The 21,475-nt window shown below is 46.4% G+C and overlaps 1 protein-coding gene across 3 annotated transcripts in view; it reads right to left on the bottom strand.

Moving 5' to 3' along the window:
* The window catches only part of SOX5 (SRY-box transcription factor 5), a 444,166-nt gene that overhangs the window by 202,837 nt on the left and 219,854 nt on the right, over positions 1–21,475 (bottom strand). For all 3 annotated transcript variants that reach the window (XM_056846727.1, XM_056846729.1, XM_056846728.1), the window contains exons 5-6: positions 14,178–14,350; positions 12,866–12,934 (exon numbers count right to left, since the gene is read on the bottom strand). In XM_056846727.1, the coding sequence (XP_056702705.1) occupies positions 12,866–12,934; positions 14,178–14,350 (242 nt within the window). The remainder of the gene's footprint in view (positions 1–12,865; positions 12,935–14,177; positions 14,351–21,475) is intronic.

Genomic DNA, 21,475 nt, shown 5'->3' with positions numbered 1-21,475 from the left:
ATCAGCAAAGACTCGCACAGACATGGTTATAAAATTTTGAACAAAGGTAAGTCGCAAAAAGAAGCCGTAGTGATCAGTGCACATGGATATAGAATAAAATTCATAGTAAAATAACACTTGCTTGGCTGAAGGTAAACTTTTCTAAAACGTGTGCTCCAAGTGTTCCTATTTATCAAGAATATCCCGTCTTGGGTCCTGACAGGAATGGCCCACGCTAGCTGAACCTCTTCAGATGAACACACATGAATACACAAGAACACGCATGAAGCTGCCTTATACTGAATCAGACCCTTGGTCCATCAAAGTCAGTATTTTCTACTCAGACCGGCAGCGCCTCTCCAGGGTCTCAGGCTGAGGTCTTTCACGTCACCTACTTGCCTGGTCCCTTTAACTGGAGGTACCGGGGATTGAACCTGGGACCTTCTGCATGCCAAGCAGATGCTCTGCCACTGAGCCACAGTCCCTCCCCATCTCAGAAGATCTCAGAAGCTAAGCAGGGTAGGCCCTGGAGAGCCAGCGCGGTGTAGTGGTTAAGAGCGGTGGTTTGGAGCAGTGGACTCTTGATCTGGAGAACCGGTTTGATTCTTCCTTAAGTGGTAGAGAAAGTTGGCATATAAAAACCAACTCCTCTTCTTCTTCATAAGGAAAACGAAGCCCCAAAGTAATCAGAAGGTGATAGCGACCAAAACAACCTTTGCATAAAAGGCCAAGGATTGCTATGCAGGAGCAGGCAATCGCCAACCACTTTGGTTCGTCACTAGCCTTGAGAACCCAATGGGGTCCCCGTAAGTCGGCTGTGACTCGACGGCACTTTCCGCTCCCACCAGTTCTGACTGAAAAATTTAAAAATCAACGACATTGTTTATCCACCTCACTGAAATATTCTTCCAAAGCTCCTGCTTTCTCTCAAATCCATTTCTATCCACATAGGTTTGCACAGGGAAAGCTAAGCACGGTCAGCCCTGGTTAGTCCTTAAATGGCAGACCACCAAAGAAGTCTGAGGCTGCTATGCCGAGGCAGGCAATGGCATAGCATCCCTCTGCCAGTCCACAAAACCATGCAAAAACATAAGAACATAAGAAAAAGGCCTCCTGGATCAGACCAAAGCTCATCAAGTCTAGCAGTCTGTTCCCATAGAGGCCAACCAGGTGCCTCTAGGAAGCCCACAAGCAAATGACTGCAGCAGCATTGTCCTGCAAGTGTTCCAAAGCACCTAATATAATAGGCATGCTCCTCTGAGACTGGAGAGAATAGGTATGCATCATAAAGGGTTTTGTTATCTTTAATCACCAAGGAAAACTCCTGGCTTTGGAGCACATCACAGAGACGGCCAAAGGGAAATCTGCCTCTTTCTTTCCTTCAGCTTGGCACAATCCCCCTGGTGCCAAAAGAATGCACAGTATGAGAAGGGGAGAAATGGACAACGCCATTTGATTCCCCACTCCTCCACAGGAGAGGCAGACTCTAATCTGGTGAACTGGGTTGGTTTCCCCACTCCTACACATGAAGCCTGCTGGGTGACCTTGGGCTAGTCACAGTTCTCTCTGAACTCTCTCAGCCCCACGTACCTCACAAGGCCACTTTGAGACTCCTTGAAGGTAGAGAAAAGCGGGGCATAAGAACCAACTCTTCTTCTTCTTGCTATCATCAGCTCCACCCTTATTTTATAGGATGTGAAAGTTTATATCAGGGTTACAGGCAAATATCAAGACAAGCCTTCTGAACATGGGTCAGATAATGCACAGGGCAACGGAAGGCCTGCGCGAACATTTGAGTTGACAGCTGTATCCTAAACCCACAAGGGGTTAGGAGTTTTCTACAACTTAATTGTCAGTTTAGAGGAATAAAAAGATTTAAGTTTCTTTAGCCAGACTGAGCTAGGCAAAAAAGGAAGCGACTGGAGCATTGTGGGAAATTGCAGAAAACATTTTTCTTCAATAATCTAAGTGAAGACCAATCAGGAGTTCAAGGAAGTGTCCTTCACATAAGCATTTCGTTTTCCTTCTGAAGCTGTAAGAACCTTAGAGATAAGGACCACAGACTTCCCATAGGTTTATCTCAATCAGACTTGGGTAACTGCAGTTATTTCCCCCCCAGTAAAGTACATAAATCCATATTTTAACCAGTAAAGTTAAATCCCTTCTTTTCCCTGTGAAAACTCAGATAAGTTTGTCCCTCTCCATTTCTCAGGTATTAAGTCACCACACATTAGGAGGTGTCACTACACCGTGACTTTGTCCTCTGCTAATGCAAAAGCTTGGAAAACATGAAGCCTGACAGATAATTTCGGATCATTTCCTTTTACTGTAACCAGGCATTTTTATCCTTCCTCGGATTTGACATGTCCCCCTGAGACACAGTCCCAACATGAATAAAACCGGTCTTTCAAATGCCAAAGAAGGAGAAGAAAGCCTCAGACAGCCTCGGAGCTGATTTTCAGGGCAGGTGGTCTTCCGGTGTCAGTCACACCGCTCCCGACATTTTCTGGTCCTCAACCGCCAGCCGCCTTCTCTTCTTCTTCACAGAAAGATTATACGAACACCACACGCAGTGCTGATAATACGAATGTGCAGGCAGAGCATAAAGGGGAGAAAGGGGGGGGATCTAAATGGCATGAGAAATCCACTAGGTTCCTAACTGGTGAAAGTGTATCGCCTGCTGCTGCCAGAGAAATAGGGAGGGCATGGTTGACACGTGCAAACTAGTTTCTTTTTCTCCATATAATCACTCTAGTAGTGATTAAGTGCCGTCAAGTTACAGCACACTTATGGAGACCCTGTAGGCTTTTCAAGGTAGGTAGGTAGGTAGGTAGGTAGGTAGGTAGGTAGGTAGGTAGGTAGGTAGGTAGGTAGGAAGGAAGGAAGGAAGGAAGGAAGGAAGGAAGGAAGGAAGGAAGGAAGGAAGGAAGGAAGGAAGGAAGGAAAGGAGTTGGTTTTTATATGCCAACTTTCTCTACCACTTAAGGAAGAATCAAACCACCTTACAATCATCTTCCCCTCCCCATAACAGACACCCTGTGAGGTAGGTGGGGCTGAGAGAGCTCTGAGAGAGCTGTGACTAGCCCAAGGTCACCCAGCTGACTTCATGTGGAGGAGTGGAAAAACCAACCAGGTTCACCAGATTAGCCTCCGCCGCTCATGTGGAGGAGTGGGGAATCAACACCCAGTTCTCCAGATTAGAGTCCATGGCTCCAAACCACCGCTGTTAACCACTACACCATGCCGACTCTCAAGAGATGAATAGAGGTGGTTTGCCAATGCGTGCTTCTGTGTGGCAACCCTGGACTTCCTTGGTGGTATCCCATCTGAGTACTAACCAGGGCCGACTCTGCTTAGCCACCGAGATCTGATGAGATCGGGCTAGCCTGGGCTATTCAGGCTGTTAATCCCTTCCCATAGGGAAGCATTTCTGAAACTGGGGACCGGAGACCCCAAAGGACCCAGACGTATACCCAGGGGTTCCATTAATCTCTTGTAATGACTGAAGGCAAGCCTCTTTAACACCCAACTGGATAAAGCAAACATGGACTACTCTCAGTTTTCCCTCAGGGGAAAGGGGGTAGAATCAGCTTCTCCCCTCTCTTGAAGGGGAGGGGATGTGGCTCAGTGGTAGAGCATCTGCTTGGCATGCAGATGGTCCCAGGTTCAGTCCCCGGCATCTCCAGTTAAAGGGACTAGGCAGGTAGGTGATGTGAAAGGCCCCTGCCTGAGACCCTGGAGACCCGCTGCCAGTTTGAGTAGACAATACTAACTTTGATGGACCAAGGGTCTGATTCAGTATAAGTGTGTTCACATGAATTTTTCGAGTTGCTGCCACCATCCACCACCACCTAGCTTCCAAATCTCCTCACCAACACTAAACAGAAAGTGTTCTGATTAGTTGCCGAAAACCAACAAACACCGATGGTTAACTCACTTGAGTCTTCTATGCTTGTCTGGAAGAAATAAATAAGGCCTGTCTCTGTCTACCTGGGTACTCAAAATGTTAACTTGTTTTGATTTTCTGGAACAAAATGTTTTCCAAAAAAAATCTTTCAATGTGCAGATGTTGATTTTTTTCTACTGCTACTATCTACCATCCCCATCTGTCTCTGTTTTAGTGCCATTTTTCTGATTAAGATCTTTTTCACCTTCATAGAGAGGAAAAAAGGAAAACTCAACAAGAGATATTGACTCAATAAAGGAAGACATGGCCCTCAGTTTGCATGATATGAGCAAGGCTGTTAACGACAGGATGTTTTGGAGGTCATTAATTCATAAGGCTGCCGTACATTGAAAGTGACTTGATGGCATTTAACACACACACACACACACACACACACACAGATCCCAGTCAATCTGAGATCACACAGTGATTGTGACCTGAGGGGCATAGCTCAGTGGAAGAACATCTGATTGCCATGTAGAAGGTCCCAGATTCAACCCCTGGCATCTCCAGTTAAAAGGGTCACATAGGTGATGTGAAAGACCTCTTCCTGAGACCCTGGAGAGCTGCTGCCAGTCTGAGAAGACATTATTGACCCTGATGGGCCAAGGGTCTGATTCAGTATAAGGCAGCTTCATGTGTTCATGTGATGGTTTCATACACAATATAAACACCTAAACACTAAACACTGGCCTTACCTACAGAAGAATGGGACAATGCTTCTTGGAAAGGTCACATGGAAACAGAGGTCGCTTAATCTTCCACTGTGTCAATTTTTATGGCATATTAGAGGGACCCCAAGATGCATAGCTGGAGTAAGCATAAGGCAAGAACTAGGCCAAGGCTCCATCGAAGCCAAAGCATGGCTACAAGCCTTTAAATATCATTTTAAGATTATATTTTCAACTGGGAAGGATGGCCTTATATATGAGATAAACCAAGACCAGTTCAACTTCCGCTGGATGCAAGAAACAGATAAAAAAATTATCACTTTTAGGCCTACTTAAGGATATTGTATTAAGCATGGTGAAGAGGAAACCTGTATCAAATATTAAGAGCTATACAAAATAAATTGGATTATTTATTTATATACAATGCATCCTTGAAGCATTTCAGTAATGTAACAGTCCCGAGTTTCCGAAGAGCATTTATGCTTGCTCATCTGAACTCCGTACCTTCAGCAGTTCTAAACGGAAGATTTGGAAATGTACCCTACCCCGAAAGACTTTGCTCATGTAATATGCAGAACATTGATACACTTTCTCAAAAGATCTGGAATGTCCCCATTTCAAACTTCAACAAGACCAATGGATCACTCCTATTTTAACAAAATTACCTGCCACCATAACAAATGTCACATGGGAACAGAGGTATCTGAATCCAAACAAAACAGTCAAAACAATGATTTGTGTCTAAATGAAAGCTTTTAATCACCTTCACAGCTATCTTGAGGTATTGTTGAGCGGTACGGTAGAGCACGGGGGTGTCAAACTCAATTGTTACGAGGGCTAGATATAACATAAATGTCACTTGGTCGGGCCAGGCCATGTCTTGCCGTCCAGATTGAGAATGGGGGGTGTGTGGCTGGCTCGCGGGCCGGATAAGAGCTCGCAATGGGCCGGATCCGGCCCGTGGGCCTTTTGTTTGACACCCCTGGTATAGCCCAATCTCATCAATATCAGATATTAAGCAGGGTAAGTACTTGTTGGTTGCAAATTGATGGCACTTATGTACGCAATATAGCTGTATTGAAAACATTACCCAAAGGAGGGGGGGACACTTTTCCATACTGATTTTTTTTTTTTGCCAAATAATTTACTTATCCATATTGGATTAAAAAAATGTTTCATACCTTAAACTTTAGGCCTGGCATTGGAAACATCTTGCAAAGGTCCTGTTTGCAGCTACTAAAACATAAGGCTGCAATCCTGAGCACAATTCCCAGGCAGCAAACGCCATTGGAGTCGACGGGACTTCGCTCTAAGAAAACACCTATCGGACTGCGCTATTGGGAATTCCCCCCCAAAGCTAAACTGGTAAGAGAACTGCAATGGGAAAAAAATGGTCTGAAAGTCCAGGCAATATCGTCAGGCCGCATTGTCTACATTTAGATTAGCTCGTGAGAGACAGATAATGTATAGAAGAGAGATTTGAGCAAAAGAGTACGAACAAAGAAACTGAAGGCATTTGTGTCTGCGCAAATTCCATGCGCAACTTGGCACCGCTGGCACCGTTACCACAAAGAAGAGTTTAATCAAAAGTCTCCAAGGAACCACCACAAAGGAAACCCTTGTGTTGCCAGCTTTGCCGCCGTGAAAGAAACACCTGCTGTGCGCAACAAAAAAGAACAGCAAACAATGGCTTGAGAAGAAAAACCCGCAACCGACAATGGGGACCGGGGCAGCCGCTTTCTCTCTCCCTAAGGTGCAATCCACAATCAGCCTACTCTGGAGTATTCCTACAGAGCTGAAGAGAATTACTTCACAGTAAGTCATACCTGACTCCTATCAAATAAACAACAGAGGAAATGAAGAACTGTAATATGCGTGGGGGGGAACGTTAGCAGTAATATAATGTCTCAGTCATGCTGATATAAAAGCTCCAAAACCCAAGAACATTAAATCTAGGAATGGCCAACTCCACGGCCATTCAAACACACCCATAGGCAAAACACCTACCCACGCTGAAGATTTGTTTCACTTTTCAAATTCCTAAATTCATTTCTCAAACCCTGATTGTCTCCCAGCCTAGACCCAACTTTAACTTGTTTTTGGTTGCCATAATTTCAAACATTGCAAAAAGTCTGAAAATTCAAATAGCTTCCACAAGGATAAGACTTTTTTTATAAGAAGAGTTGGTTTTTATATGCCGACTTTCTCCCGCTTTTTAAGGAGAATCAAACCGACTTTACAATCGCCTTCCCTTCCTCTCCCCACAACAGACACTTTGTGAGGTAGAAGGGGCTGAGAGAGTTCACAGAGAACTGTGATTCGCCAAAGGTCACCCAGCAGGCTTCGTGTGAAGGAGTGGGGAAACCAACCTGGCTCTCCAGATTAGAGTCCATCACTCTTAGCCACTATATCATGCTGGCTCTCAATACAAGTTGAAAACTTTGTGTGTGTGTGTGTGTGTGTGTGTAAAGTGCCGTCAAGTCACAGCCGACTTATTACAACCCAGTAGGGTTTTCAAGGCAAGAGACAGTGTTCGCCTCTGCGTAGCGACCCTGGACTTCTTTGGTGGTCTCCCATCCAAGTACTAACCAGGGCCGACCCTGCTTAGCTTCTGTGATCTGATGAGATCAGGCTAGCCCGGGCCATCCAGGTCAGGGCAGAGACATTCAAAGGTGGTTTGCCATTGCCTGCCTCTGCGTAGCGACCCTGGACTTCTTTGGTGGTCTCCCATCCAAGTACTAACCAGGGCCAACCCTGCTTAGCTTCTGTGATCTGATGAGATCAGGCTAGCCCGGGCCATCCAGGTCAGGGCAGAGACATTCAAAGGTGGTTTGCCATTGCCTGCCTCTGCGTAGCGACCCTGGACTTCTTTGGTGGTCTCCCATCCAAGTACTAACCAGGGCCAACCCTGCTTAGCTTCTGAGATCTGATGAGATCAGGCTAGCCTGGGCCATCCAGGTCAAGGCCTGGAAACCTTAGGAATGTAAAAAACTGCAAGGGGCAGTGCAGGCAGTCACAGAACTTTAAGCAACCCATGGTCTTTAAGTGACCAACCAATTGTTTGGTTCTTAAGAGGTGTTCGGGTTCTCAGATGATCAGAACAGCCAGCCCCTCCATGTTTGTGGGCGTGTGTGGGTGTACATGCAGACACTGCAATTTGTGTAGCCCCTTGAGCATGGAGATTCCGATTCTCACCAGCTTCGGCCGGTGGCCCCACAACATCCCACAGGCAAGCATATGGGGGCTGCTGAACCTCACACCCAAGCCAAGGCTGACAAAATCTGGAAATAAATCCTGAGAGCCAGCGTGGTTGGGTGGTTAAGAGCAGTGCTTTGGAGTTGTGGACTCTAATCTGGAGAACCGGGTTTGATTCCCCACTCCTCCACATGAGCGGCGGACGCTAATCTGGTGAAGTGGGTTGGTTTTCCCACTCCTACGCATGAAGCTAGCTGAGTGACCATGGGCTAGTCACAGCTCTTAGAGCTCTCTCAACCCCACCTACCTCACAGGGTGTCCATTGTGGGGAGGGAAAGGGAAGGTGATCGTAAGCCGGTTTGATTCTACCTTAGGCGGTGGAGAAAGTCGGCATATAAAAAATCAACCCTCCTCCTCCTCCTCCACCACCACCACCGTGAGGTCACTATTTGAAGTGGCTTCTTTAGGTGGAGAAAGTCGGCATATAAAAAATCAACCCTCCTCCTCCTCCTCCACCACCACCACCGTGAGGTCACTATTTGAAGTGGCTTCTTTAGTTCCCAGGCCCATTGTGATTCTCCTGTCTACATGGGCAATGTGGAACCCAAACCGTTATAATTCTTTACTTTTTACTATTGCTGCAAGATGTAATGGATCTCAGATCCATCTGCCAAGCACACAATGAAAAACCGATAACACCATTTACAGGAAAAAGAAGCCTGACCACCACATTGTTGACATCAACATTCATATGGCCTTCAGGCTGAACCACCTCAACTGGTAATCCGATTATGCCTCATAAAGACAGCAGTGATGGGCAGGGCCCATCTTTACAGGGGTGGCGTGTAAGGAAACCCACACTGATGCAGTCCATGCGGATGACTCAGAAGGTGGTACTACATTACGTTTCCGGTGAGTCACTAAGTGCAACTTCTCTTAGCAATTTGTTAGCACAGAGTTTTTTTGGCTGGGGCGTCATGTCAACATTCGCGTTCCCCAAGCCAATAACTACAAGCTATAAAAATAAGGCACTGTTTATAATAGGAACGGGCAAATTTTCTATTCTCAGGGGCCATTTTATTCTGCAGGCCTTGATCCACTGGCTGGAAATGTGTTTTGCTTCATGAATGGATCACAGATCACACGGACTGTACAATAAAGACACTAAAATTACGAATCAGCTTCCAACCGACACCTTGTGAGGTAGGTGGGGAGAGAACTGTGAGAAAGTTTGGAGAGAACTGTGACTAGCCCAAGGTCTAGGAGTGGGGAAACCAACCCGGTGCTCCAGATTAAAGTCTGCCGCTCATGTGGAGGAGTGGGGAATCAAACCTGGCTCTCCAGATTAGAGTCCACCGCTCCAAACCACTACTCCACACTGGCATCCAGAGACATTCAGAGGTGGTTTGCCATTGCCTGCCTCTGCAATACAACCCTGGTATTCCTTGGTGGTCTCCCATCCAAGTACTAACCAGGACCGACCCTGCTTAGCTTCTGAGATCTGACAAGATCGGGCTACCCATGATCAAAGATACTGAATGTTCAAAATTGAATTGGGAGCGGGGAGGGCGTTGAGCTGAGAACGGATGCCCAATGATGTAGAGGTCCCCGCCATTTCGTTGGCCATTATAATGATGTTCTCCTTTTGCAGGGGGGGAAAAAAAAGCGACTCGATGCCGCGCGGCGATTTGTCTGTTAAATTGAATCTTTTCCTCCAGATAGCTGGATAGATGGATACAAAGTTTATTTTGAAACGTCTCCGAGTGCCTCGCGAGCCTGACTGATGTGAGATGTTATTTTGAACATGCCAACGCATCTGAATAGCTCAGAGTCCTTTTCTTTTTCGGCGCGCATTCCTTGATAAGTGGCAAAGCTCCCCACTTATCAGTCACTCAAAGTGACTGCGGCTGTCAGTTGTGTACAAAGCGCAATCAGTTTGGAAGCACAGACACCGGCATTTTTCTTCTCAGCTTGAAGCAAACACGTTTTGACTGCTAGTCATTCAATTTTAAAGCATCGTCAATTAGGGGCGGACGGAGATATAAAGAAAACACATCCTAAACACCTCCACCAGCCAGCAGTAAAAAAAAAAAAAAGTATTGTTATCTCGCCTGAATCTTTTCTTTTTCTCTCTCTCTTTCTCAAAAAAAAAAAAAAACTTCCCTGCAGCGGCGGCCGCCTCTTTTTTGGCTGCCAAACAAAAGTGCTCATGACTCTACATTCTCCACATGGATGAGACGGTGATCATATGGTGTACTAATGTTCCCCTTAGTAGGTCAGTTCAATGGACAGCGATGCTTTTCTGTCTCTCCCCTTGGCACCCTTTGCTTCACGCTGCGCTTTTCCATATGTACAAGGGCACGGTTGCAAAAAAAGCAGCCTCCGAAAACCCTTCTTGCACGCACGCACACAGAGCAACAGAAAAACATGAGAGGCTTCTTCTCCTGCTTCTGTCCAGCCAATTGCATTGATTATGTTGCAAGGGAGAGGAGGACAAGGAGGAGGCAAATGCCACGCTTTCATGCAGTGATGGAGATGGATTTTTTTTTAAAGCCATATGGAAAGAAAGAAAGAAAGAAAGAAAGAAAGAAAGAAAGAAAGAAAGAAAGAAAGAAAGAAAGAAAAAAGAAGAAAAAGAAAGAAAGAAAGAAAGAAAGAAAGAAAGAAAGAAAGAAAGAAAGAAAGAAAGAAAGAAAGAAAGAAAGAAAGAAAGAAAGAAAGAAAGAAAGAAAGAAAGAAAGAAAGAAAGAAAGAAAGAAGATGAATTGGTTTTTATACCCCGATTTTCTCTACTTTTAAGGAGTCTCAAAGTGGCTTACAATTGCTTTCCCTTCCCCTCCCCATTACAGACATCTTGTGAGGTAGGTGGGGCTGAGAGTGTTTGGAGAGAATGTGATTGGCCCAAGGTCACCCAGCAGGCTTCATGGGGAGGTGTGGGGAAACCAACCCAGTTCACCAGTTTAGAGTCTGACGCTCATGTGGAGGGTTGGGGAATCAAACCTGGTTCTCCAGATTAGAGTCCGCTGCTCTTAAACAGTACACCACCACCGTACACACAAATAAACCTATGAAATGTAGGGCCCAAAGCAAAGATGGGCTGTCAAAATGTTGGGCTGGAGAATCTATGAAGGGTCCTACTGGATCCAATCATGGATCATCTACAGTTAGAGTTGGCAGCTCCAGGTTGGGAAATACCTGAAGATTTTGGGGGGTGGAGCTGGAGGAGGGCAAGGTTTGGGGAGAGGAGGGACTTCAATGAGGTATAATGCCTTGGAGTCCACCTTCCAAAGCAGCCATTTTCTCCAGGTGGCCTGATCTCTGCTGCCTAGAGATCAGTTGTAATAGCAGGAGATCTCCAGCCACCACCTGGCAACCCTATCTACCGTGCAATCCTAAGCAGAGTTCAATGAGAACATAAGACCATAAGTAGAGCCTGATGGATCAGACTAGTGGTCCAACTAGTCCAGCATACTGTTTCACAAAGCAGCCAACCAGTTGTCCTGGAGGGCCAAACAAAGAGAGCATAGAGGCTGAGGCCTTCCTCTGATGCTGACTCCTAGTACTGATATTCAGAAGTCTGCTGCATCTGTATATGGAAGTTCCCTTTAGTCACCATGGCTGGTAGCCAAGGATGGACCATGAATCTGTTGAACCCCCTTTTATAAGAACATAAGCAGAGCCTGCTGGATCAGACCAGCAATCTATTTTATCCAAAAGATTTAGAAAAGGTAGGTGGGGCTGAGAGTGTGTGACTAGCCCAAGGTCACCCAGCTGGCTTCCTGTGTAGGAGTGGGGAAACAAGCCCAGTTCACCAGACTAGCCTCCGCCGCTCATGTGGAGGAGTGGGGGATCAAACCCGGTTCTCTAGATCAGAGTCCACTGCTCCAATCAACTGCTCTACACCATGCTGGCTAGTAGATAGATAGACAGACAGATATTAGAGTTGCACTTAACAAAAATCACAAAATTACACAAGGTTGGAAGAGACCCAAAAGCCATCCAGTCCAACCCCCTGCCATGCAGGATCCCACAATCAAAGCACTCCCGACAGATGGCCATCCAGTCTCTGCTTAAAGGCTTCCAAAGACGGGGACTCCACCCCCTCTCTGAGGCAGCACATTCCTCCTTCGAACCGCCCTCACCGTCAGAAAGTTCTTCCTAATGTTTAGGTGGAATCGTTTTTCTCTTAGTTTGAATCCATTACTCCATGTCCTAGTCTCTGAAGCAACAGAGAACAAGCTAGTTCCCTCATTAACGTGGCATCCCTTCAAATATTTAAACATGGCTACCATGTCATGTCATGCCATCAAAACAAAAAATGTCCAGAAATGTTAAGATTGAAGCAGTATATGACAATACTTGTTAGCTGTCCTGGCCAAATATAGATGCATTTAAATGAATCAAATGATGCAAATATAGAGTTCAGAAGCTTTGCCCCAGTCCTGCTATGCCCCAGTCCTGCTAATAGCTAATTTAAATTTATGTGCCTCAGCCAGGTTTCTCCTTTGTCTGCCTGGAGACCTGTGCTGCTGACCTGTTCTGTGAAACCAACCTGTTTTTTGTTGCTTACATTCAAATCCTGCCCCGGTGATCTCCATAATCTCCTGGCGCGCCACAAAACTTACCTCACGGCAGCGAACCCAAAGCCTATACACTTGCTGCCTTTAGAACACCTGGCAACCGAGGGAAAGGTTTCCAGTTTAAAACAAACCAAGACCCCCCCCCCCAAATCATAAGAAGGTGTGTGGGGCCCCTCAGTTGGTTGAAAGGGCCTGTCACAGCTTTCCACCCCCTCCGGTTTCAGGAGCACTAGAAACAGAATTGGTGAGCGCGTTTACTTCAGGAAGTCATTTCTGCTACAGCATAAAGACGCGCACAAATCCATACGACCGTATCCAAGGCTCTAGTGGGGCCTTGAGACCCCCCAAATAATGCCAGTCTACACCGTACATGCCTCGAGTCATCATCCTGCATATGCATGACACGAAATAATTGAATTGTAGGCAGTAGAAAAGACATGGAGAACAAGAGAGAAAATTAAAGTAAATGAATGGGTAAATGCACCATCTCTGACCTGGATCTGTTGCTGAAGGAGGTTAATTTTGTGTTGCTGTTGCAGGAGTTGCTGTTGCTGTCTGGCAATCTGTGGGGGTCAAGAGATGAGATAATTTACTGGGGGGATTTTCTAATCCCACCCTCCCTTTTCACAGAAATCAAACAGACAGATACGTTACACTTCACTTAGTCAATCTTCCAAATTCCCGAAGGAGTTAAGGCAATGAATGAATGTATCCATATACATATTTTCCCCCAGATATACAAGTTCTTTCTTCACATGGGCACATGAAGCTGCCTTCTACTGAATCAGACCCTTAGTCCATCAAAGTCAGTATTGTCTACTCTGACCGGCAGCAGCTCTCCAGGGTCTCAGGCTGGGGTCTTTCACATCACCTTCTTGCCTAGTCCCTTTAACTGGAGATGCCGGGGATTGAACCTGGGACCTTCTGCGTGCAATGCAGATACTCTACCACGAGAGCCAAACACTGATGCAACCTTTCCTGCCCTCCTTCTCATGATCTGCCTAAGTTCACAGAAAAAGCATTGCTGACAGATGGCCATCTCGCCTCTGCTTCAAAACCTCCAAAGAACAGCTAGATTCAAGTCCAGTAGCGCTATAGAGAGTAACAAAAATTTCGGGGAACTTTTGAGAGTCAAAGCACCCTTCGTCTTCTAAAGAGAGCTTTGGTTCCTGACCCCAAAGTGGCGATCAGCACTAACCTGGGCGTGCAAGAAAGGGCCACGAGAGCCAATCACTGATGCAGCCCTTCCTGCCCTCCCTCTCATGACCTGCCTACGGGGCCAAGGCCATGAAGGTATATGATAGCCAGTACCTTAAACTGAGCTCGGTGACAAATGGGGCAGCCAACAGAGAGTCTGCAAAATGGGAGTCGTATGCATGCTCCACCTAGCTCCTGCACACACAGCCTCAACAAATGAGCAAGTTAATGGCAGGTTAAGAGCCCCTTATGTATGAGCTCCGTGGCACAGAGTGGTAAGTTGCGGTACTGCAGTCCGAGCTCTGCTCACGACCTGAGTTCAATCCCAATGGAAGTCGGTTTCAGGCAGCCGGCTCAAGGTTGACTCATCCTTCCATCCTTCCGAGGTCGGTAAAATGAGTACCCAGCTTGCTGGGGGTAAAGGGAAGATGACTGGGGAAGGCACTGGCAAACCTCCCCGTAAACAAAGTCTGCCTGTCAGGATGTGACTTAACCCATGGGCCAGAATGACCCGGTGCTCGCATAGGAGACCTTTAGCTTTTACTTAAGAGCCCCTTCTACCAGGAAGGAGAGCGGCCAAGCGAAAGGCCCCCTCAAATCATCCCTCACCTGCTCTTGCTGCTGCTTAGCCAGCTCCATTTGCTGGCGCTGCTTCTCGATCTGCGAGGCAGCCAGCTTCTTCTGCTCGTCGTGCGCGGCCAGCAGCTGCTCCCGCAAACTGGTCAGCTGATTGATCATGCCCATGAGCTGCCGCTCTTTCTCCGCCAGGCTTTCTGGAGTCCCTGAGCATCATATGGTGACAAAAAGGTAAAAGAGAGAGAGAGAGAGAGAGAGAGAGAGAATGAGAAATGGGTACGTTTCCAAGGCCAGTCGTCACCGCGAAAGCCACGGGGAACATACTTACCGTGGAACATCGCACTAAAAACAACTTGATTATTTACTCACTAACTGATTTTTTTTTTTTTTTGGTCCTGACTTGTTTGGATGTCGGAGGGCTCGGGTCCAGAGATAGATGGCTTACCGGCACGACGCCGAGCTCGTTTGTCTGCCAATGTCAGGCTACTCAACAGTGTGTCAATGCTATTGACTTTGGCAGGGCTGATCACCAGTTCGAGAGGAATGGAAGGACCTAAATCCAAGACCGTTTAGTGATTATTATGTCTTGCATATTATGTCTTGCATATTATGTCTCCTTTCTGCCATCAAGGCACTCAGGGATCTGTTTAAGTAGGTTCGCGGTCCTCAATCTTAGTAGTAGTAGCAGCAGCAGGGCTACTCAGTGATTCTTACTCCCAGAAAAGTGTTCTTAGATTGAACTAAGAAGACTTTCAGTGTGCAGGCTTTCGAGAACCAATGCTCCCCTCATCAGCTAGCTCTGACTCTCAAAAGCTTATAACCTTAGAAATCTTGTTGGTCTTTATTTTTATTAATTTAATTTTATTAAATTTGCACCGGGTGCTACTAGACTCAAATCCTGCTCTTCTACTGCAGACCAATACAGATACCCAGCTTCATATATAAACTGATGGGACAGACCAAGAAAGGGATCTTGGGGTGGTAGTGGATCACTCGCTGAAGATGTCAACCCAGTGTGAGGCTGCTGTGAAAAAGGCAAATTCCATACTGGCCATAATTAGACAAGAAATACAGAATAAAACTGCTGCTGTCATACTGCCCTTGTACAAATCTATGGTGAGACCACACTTGGAATACTGTGTACAGTTCGGGTCACCACACCTAAAAAGGATATTGCAGAGCTTGAGAAAATGCAGAGAAGATCAACCAAGATGATCAGGGGACTACAGCAACTGCCTTATGAGGATTGGTTAAAACGCTTAGGGCTGTTTTAGTTTGGAAAGAAGGTGGTTAAGGGGAGACATGATAGAGGTCTATAAAATTATGCATGGTATAGAGAGATTAGACAGGGAGAAGCTTTTCTCCCTTTCTCGTAATACTAGAACACGGGGTCATCTGCTGAAGCTGGAGGGTAAGAGATTAAAGAGAGATAAAAGGCAGTATTTCTTCACACAACACATAGTTAAATTGTGGAACTCCCTCCCTGACGGCTGCCAGCTTGGAAGACTTTAAGAGGGGAGTGGACATGTTCATGGAGGAGAGGGGTATTCATGGCTACTAGTAAAAATGGATACTAGTCATGATGCATCCCTATTCTCTCCAGGATCAGAGGAGCATGCCTATTATATTAGGTGATGTGGAACACAGGCAGGATGGTGCTGCTGCAGTCGTCTTGCTTGAGGGCTTCCTAGAGGCCCCTGGTTGGCTACTGTGTGAACAGACAGCTGGACTTGATGGGTCTTTCTTATGTTATGTAGCACCTTAAAGACTAACAAACTTTCTGGCAGAGGATGGCCTTTCATGAGCCACAGCTCACTCCTTCAGGTATCTGAAGAAGTGAGCCGTGGCTCACGAAAGCTCATTCCCTGCCAGATAGTTTTAGTCTTTAAGGTGCTACTGGACTCTTGCTCTTTTCTACTGCTACGGCAGACTAATAGGGATACCATCTCCAATTTTGTCTGAAGGGGAGCAACAACGTGGGACTGTTCTGCTTTTGCTGAATCCGTCATTGTAGCTGTCGGAAGAAGGCAAGATTTCTAGAAACCAACGCAAGCTTCTAGGCTGTTCTGCACCAGACATCATTCTTGATTTCGTAAGCCACCAAATGAGGGCCAGCGTCTAATAACGCTGATTTTGCATAGAGGTTTTCAGTATTTAAATCCTTATTAACAAATATAATAAATATTCAAATCAGAAGACGTTTGAAGGGTGGGGGGGGGGGAAAGCAGCAGCACCAATATCGCTTGACATCTTCTTCAAAATGATTCCAATCATTGCGAAAGGATTTTTTTTTCCCTCCCTGGAAGAGGCTATTTTATTTAACATTTGCGGTTTGGAAAGCAAATTGATTGCTAGGGGTTTAAACGCACAGATACAAGGGCCCCTGATAATCCCATCATTTCACACTTGTCTAGTTTACTTTACAAGAGGAAAAATGTTTTTTTTTTCCTTTAATACAACACGCCAGTGATCGCTGATATTGTACATAAATGATAGGCTGGAAATACACAGCCCTGACGGATGGCCCAAGCTAACCTGATCTTGTCAGATCTGGGAAGCTAAGCAGGGTCGGCCCTGGTTAGTACTTGGATGGGAGACCAGCGAGGAAGTCCAGGGTTGCTACACAGAGGCAGGCAACGGCAAACCCCCTCTGCTCATTTCTTGCCTTGAAAAACCTGTGTGTGGAAAGCGCCATCAAGTCACAGCCAAGTTATGATGACCCCTTATGGGGCTTTCAAGGCAAGAGTCTAACAGAGGTGGTTTGCCATGGCCTTCCTCTGCATAGTGACCCTACATTCCTTGGTGATCTTGCATCCACATACTAGCTAGGACCAACCCTGCTTAGCTTCTGAGATCAGGCAAGCCTACAGGGTGCCATAAGTCCATTGCGATTAGACGGCACTTTCCACCACACAAAATTACACATAGCAGTTACGTCGCTGATAGGCTTACCAGGTCTGTAGCTCCATCGGCAGGAGTTTTTCAGCAGCGCAGGACACATGCGCTCACCCGGCACGATGTACACGTGTTCCCCACATGATGCACGTGTGCGTCCCGCACGACGTGCCTACGTCACTTCCGGGTTTACTCGGAAGCGACACAGACACTCTATCAATCTCTGGCGAAAATCTATGGTTTCCATAGAGTTTCTGCGGAGGTTGCTCAAGCATCCACGTCGCTTCTGGGTAAACCAGGAAGTGATGTGGGCACATTGCGCGGGCAAGTGTTGCCCGCCGGCCCTCAGCTGGTTGACGGGCAGCCCGGTGGATTGGCGGGATTTTACCCGCCACCACCAGACACTTGGCAACCCTAGTCGCTGACCTCCTGCATTGCTGACCAATTTCAGGTAAATGATAAGACTAATAATTAGAATTTGTCAGGAAAACTAATAACCACAAAATAGGTTTGCCAGCTCGGGGTTGGGAAACGTCCGTGCATGAAAGGCCAATGCCCACAGAACCCACCTCAAACCAATGCTAATTAGTTCATTACTTCAAAAAGTATTGGCCAGCCGTCAGAAAACTATGAAACACTGAACCCAAGACAGCTTTCTTTCCAGTCTCCAACTCAAGCAAGACAAACTTGCTTTGTAATCTGAGTTCCAAACACACAATTTTTAATATGGCATGCAGGTGAGTTTATCAAAGACATTAAAAAGTCAAAAATCCCACTGGAGAAACAACATCCTGGGCCTTCCTCTCTCAGACAACATGGTGGAGGAAAGGAATAAGTCTTCTGTCTCAATCCTCTGTTTTAAAAGAGTCTGGGGGAGGGGGGAAGAGGCCTAGTACTTGAATCCCCCTCCCCAAAAAGAGCAGGAATCTTTGGCCATCATCCGTGGGATTTTCCAAGTTAAAAAAAGAAAAGAAAGAAAAAGAAAAACTCCCAACCAAGCAGAGCCGGTTTGTAGCTAACTATTATTCAGGCCTGGGAAAGATCTATGGGTAATAATTGCTATTTCAATCATCCCTTCTTGCCAGGATAGGAGCATTCCCTGTGATATATTTGCTAATGCTTTTCTAGGATGGAAAATTCGGCGCCACACATAGAGCAACATCACTTGCTTTCCTTGGAACACATTCTTCACCGTCTAATAGGTGTAATCTTTGAGTCATACGGTTCATGTGACGTTCGGCTTAGTTGGTTTTAGAGACAACTTCACATTTCTCACCCCTACCCTGCCGGACCGGGTGCACAGTGGCTACTACTATCCTACCTTGCAAATGCCACCTGGATTTGTACAGTAGTTTTATGATCGTTGCTGTTTGAAGCTGAAATTTTATGGTTTTATATTGTTTTCAGTGTCGTTACCTGCCCTGAGCCCAGCCTGGCTGGGAATGAGGGCAGGCTATACATTTAAATTAAACAAATAAATATTTAACTAAGACCAAATTTTGGATTTGTTAGCATTTCTTGTTTGTCTGAGGACCTCACCAAGCTGTGCCAAAGGACTGCAGCAAGATTTTTGGAGAACCCCAAGGCAATGAGCACTTACCCACAATCCGGTGCAAAAAGAAAAAATAAATTATCCTACACCCTCTATGTGCCATATTCCTTGCCCTTAGGGTTGTCAGGTCCCTCTTCACCACCAGCAGGAGTTTTTTGGGCAGAGCCTGAGATGGGCGGGGTTTGGGGAGGGGAGGAACTTCCATGCCATAGAGTACAATTGCCCAAGCAGCCATTTCCTCCAGGTGAACTGATCACTGTCGCCTAGAAATTAGTTGTAATAGCAGGAGATCTCCACCTAGTGCCAGGAGGTTGGCAACCCTACCTGCTCTGTAAATAACAAACTCGCACACACAGGGATATGCTGGCACCTAGCATGTATTCCTAAAACACGTAACAAATAGGGTTGCCAACTTCCAGGTAGTAGCTGGAGATCTCCTGCTATTACAACTGATCGCCAGCTGATAGAGATCAGTTCACCTGGAGAAAATGGCGGCTTTGGCAATTGGACTCTATGACATTGAAGTCCCTCCCCTCCCTCCTCAGCCTCCGCCCCAAAAACCTCCAGCCGGTAGTGAAGAGGGACCTGGCAACCCTAGTAACAAACCATGCACCAGAGTCGCCCAACAGAGGTGATTCCTGTAACAGAGTCTTAGTGAAGGCCCATTGAAATCACAGCAATTCCTTGCAGCGACGTTGGACCGAAATTTCAGAGACACAACAACATGACAATACTTTTCTCAGCTTTTGCCAAGTGATTTTGGGGGTGGAGCCAGAGGAGGGCGGGGTTTGGGGAGGGACTTCAATGCCATAGAGTCCAATGGCCAAAGCGGCCCTTTTTTCCAGGGGAACTGATCTCTATCGGCTGGAGATCAGTTGTAATAGCAGGAGATTTCCTGCCACCACCTGGAGGTTGGCAACCCTATGGAGGGGGCAATTTAGGAGCAAATTCCTAGACATTTACCTTTCTACCTGCAATTCCTCTCCCCACCACCAACTTATAGATGCTATTTTATTAACATTTTTCACCGTGCCAAAAGAGAGAGAGAGATAATCTCCCCCCACCCCACCCCAAAACATGGTGGAAATGCATATCAACTTTGAAAGAGAAAGAAGGGGGAGCTGTCTAAATTACTTTTAATACCCATTCATATATGCAGGTTTGGAATTGGGGAATTCTTTGTGTTCCCAAGCTAGCTGGTAAAACACCACATTTTTTTATGTGTGTGTGTGTGTGTGTGTGTGTGTGTGTGTGTGTGTGTGTATATATATATATATATATAACTACCAAAATTAGACTGTAATTTTAACTGAAGCTGGGAGGAAACGCCAGGGCTTAATGTATTTGCAGCCAACCTTATGATTGGCAGGTTGTCACAGTACGAAATGCTTCTGTCTGATCATGTTGCCAACAGAAGAAAACTGAGGTTTGCCGCTTTTCTTTCCTCTTGACTCAAGGCTGGGGGAAAGAGACGAGACACAGCCTTGATGAGCGCAAACATAATACCGCTGAACATACCCCTCAAGTTACTGTAATTGACAGGGACGTCCCTAACCTGAACCTAAGCTTTTAAGCTGTCCCTCTGTCCCTCATTATTCCTGCACCATGCTGATTTTTCCCCCCTCTACACGTTCCCATTCTTCGCGTGCTCTGGCCACATCTCCAGCCTGGGGGAGGCCTCTGGTTCAAATCCATCTTCTGCCACGAATGTCCGGAGTAATCCAAGCCAAACTGGGTCGCCAGCTTCCAGGCAGTAGCTGGAGATCTCCAGCTATTCCAACTGATCTCCAGCTGATAGAGAGCAGTTCACCTGGAAAAAATGGCTGCTTTGGCCATTGAACTATGGCATTGAAGTCCCTCCTCTCCCCAAACCCCGCCCTCCTCAGGCTCCACCCCCAAAATCTCCAGGTATTTCCCAACCCGGAGCTGGCAACTCTACAGCTCTGTCCATTGTTCTTCCCACTCTCCACATGGCATTTCATGGAGTCACACGATCTACCCATCTCTCCTGTAAAAATAGGGTTGCCAACCTCCAGGTGGTGGCTGGAGATCCCCAGCTATTACAACTGATCTCCAGCCAAAAGAGATCAGTTCTCCTGGAGAAAATGGCCGCTTTGGCAATTGGCCTCTATGGCATTGAAATCCCTCCTCTCCCCAAACCCCGTCCTCCTCAGGCTCCGCCCCAAAAACCTCCTGCCAATGGCGAAGAGGGACCTGGCAAACCACTGTTCTCAGCCTTCCCTTACCATCCTGATATACTTTACAAGCTTGCTGTAAGGAAAACTGGCATAGAAATGTGATGCACCTGAAGCAATCTGATGTGCTACATATGCATGTTAATATAAATCGCCATGAGACCCTTTAGGTGAGTGGCGACTAAAAAAATCTCATACATACGTACATTCTAAGTTCAAGTCCAGTAGCACCTTAGAGACCATCATGATTTTCACGGTATGAGCTTTCAAAAGTCAAAGCTTTCTTCATAAGATGAAGGGTGCTTTGACTCTCGAAAGTTCATTCCCCGAAATTCTTGTTGGTCTCTATGGCGCTACTGGATTTGAATCTAGCTGTTCTTTGGAGGTTTTGAAGCAGAGGCTGGATGGCTATCTGTCAGCAATGCTTTTTTCTGTGAACTTAGACAGATCATGAGAGAGAGGGCAGGAAGGGTTGTGTCAGTGTTTGGCTCTCATGGCCCTTTCTTGCATGCCCGGGGAAATGCTGATTGCCACTTTGGGGTCAGGAAACAATTTTCCTCCAGGCCAGATTGGCCAGAGATACTGGAGGGTTTTTGTAGCCATCTTCTGGGCATGGAGTAGGGGTTACGGGGGGGGGGGGTTGTTGTTGTGAATTTCCTGCATTGTGCCGGGGGTTGGACAAGATAACC

The sequence above is a fragment of the Euleptes europaea genome, chromosome 3 (genome assembly GCF_029931775.1).
Source record: "Euleptes europaea isolate rEulEur1 chromosome 3, rEulEur1.hap1, whole genome shotgun sequence".
Taxonomy (NCBI): domain Eukaryota; kingdom Metazoa; phylum Chordata; class Lepidosauria; order Squamata; family Sphaerodactylidae; genus Euleptes; species Euleptes europaea.
Note: the sequence above shows the minus strand (reverse complement) of the source record. Positions and strands in the feature narration are given on the sequence as shown.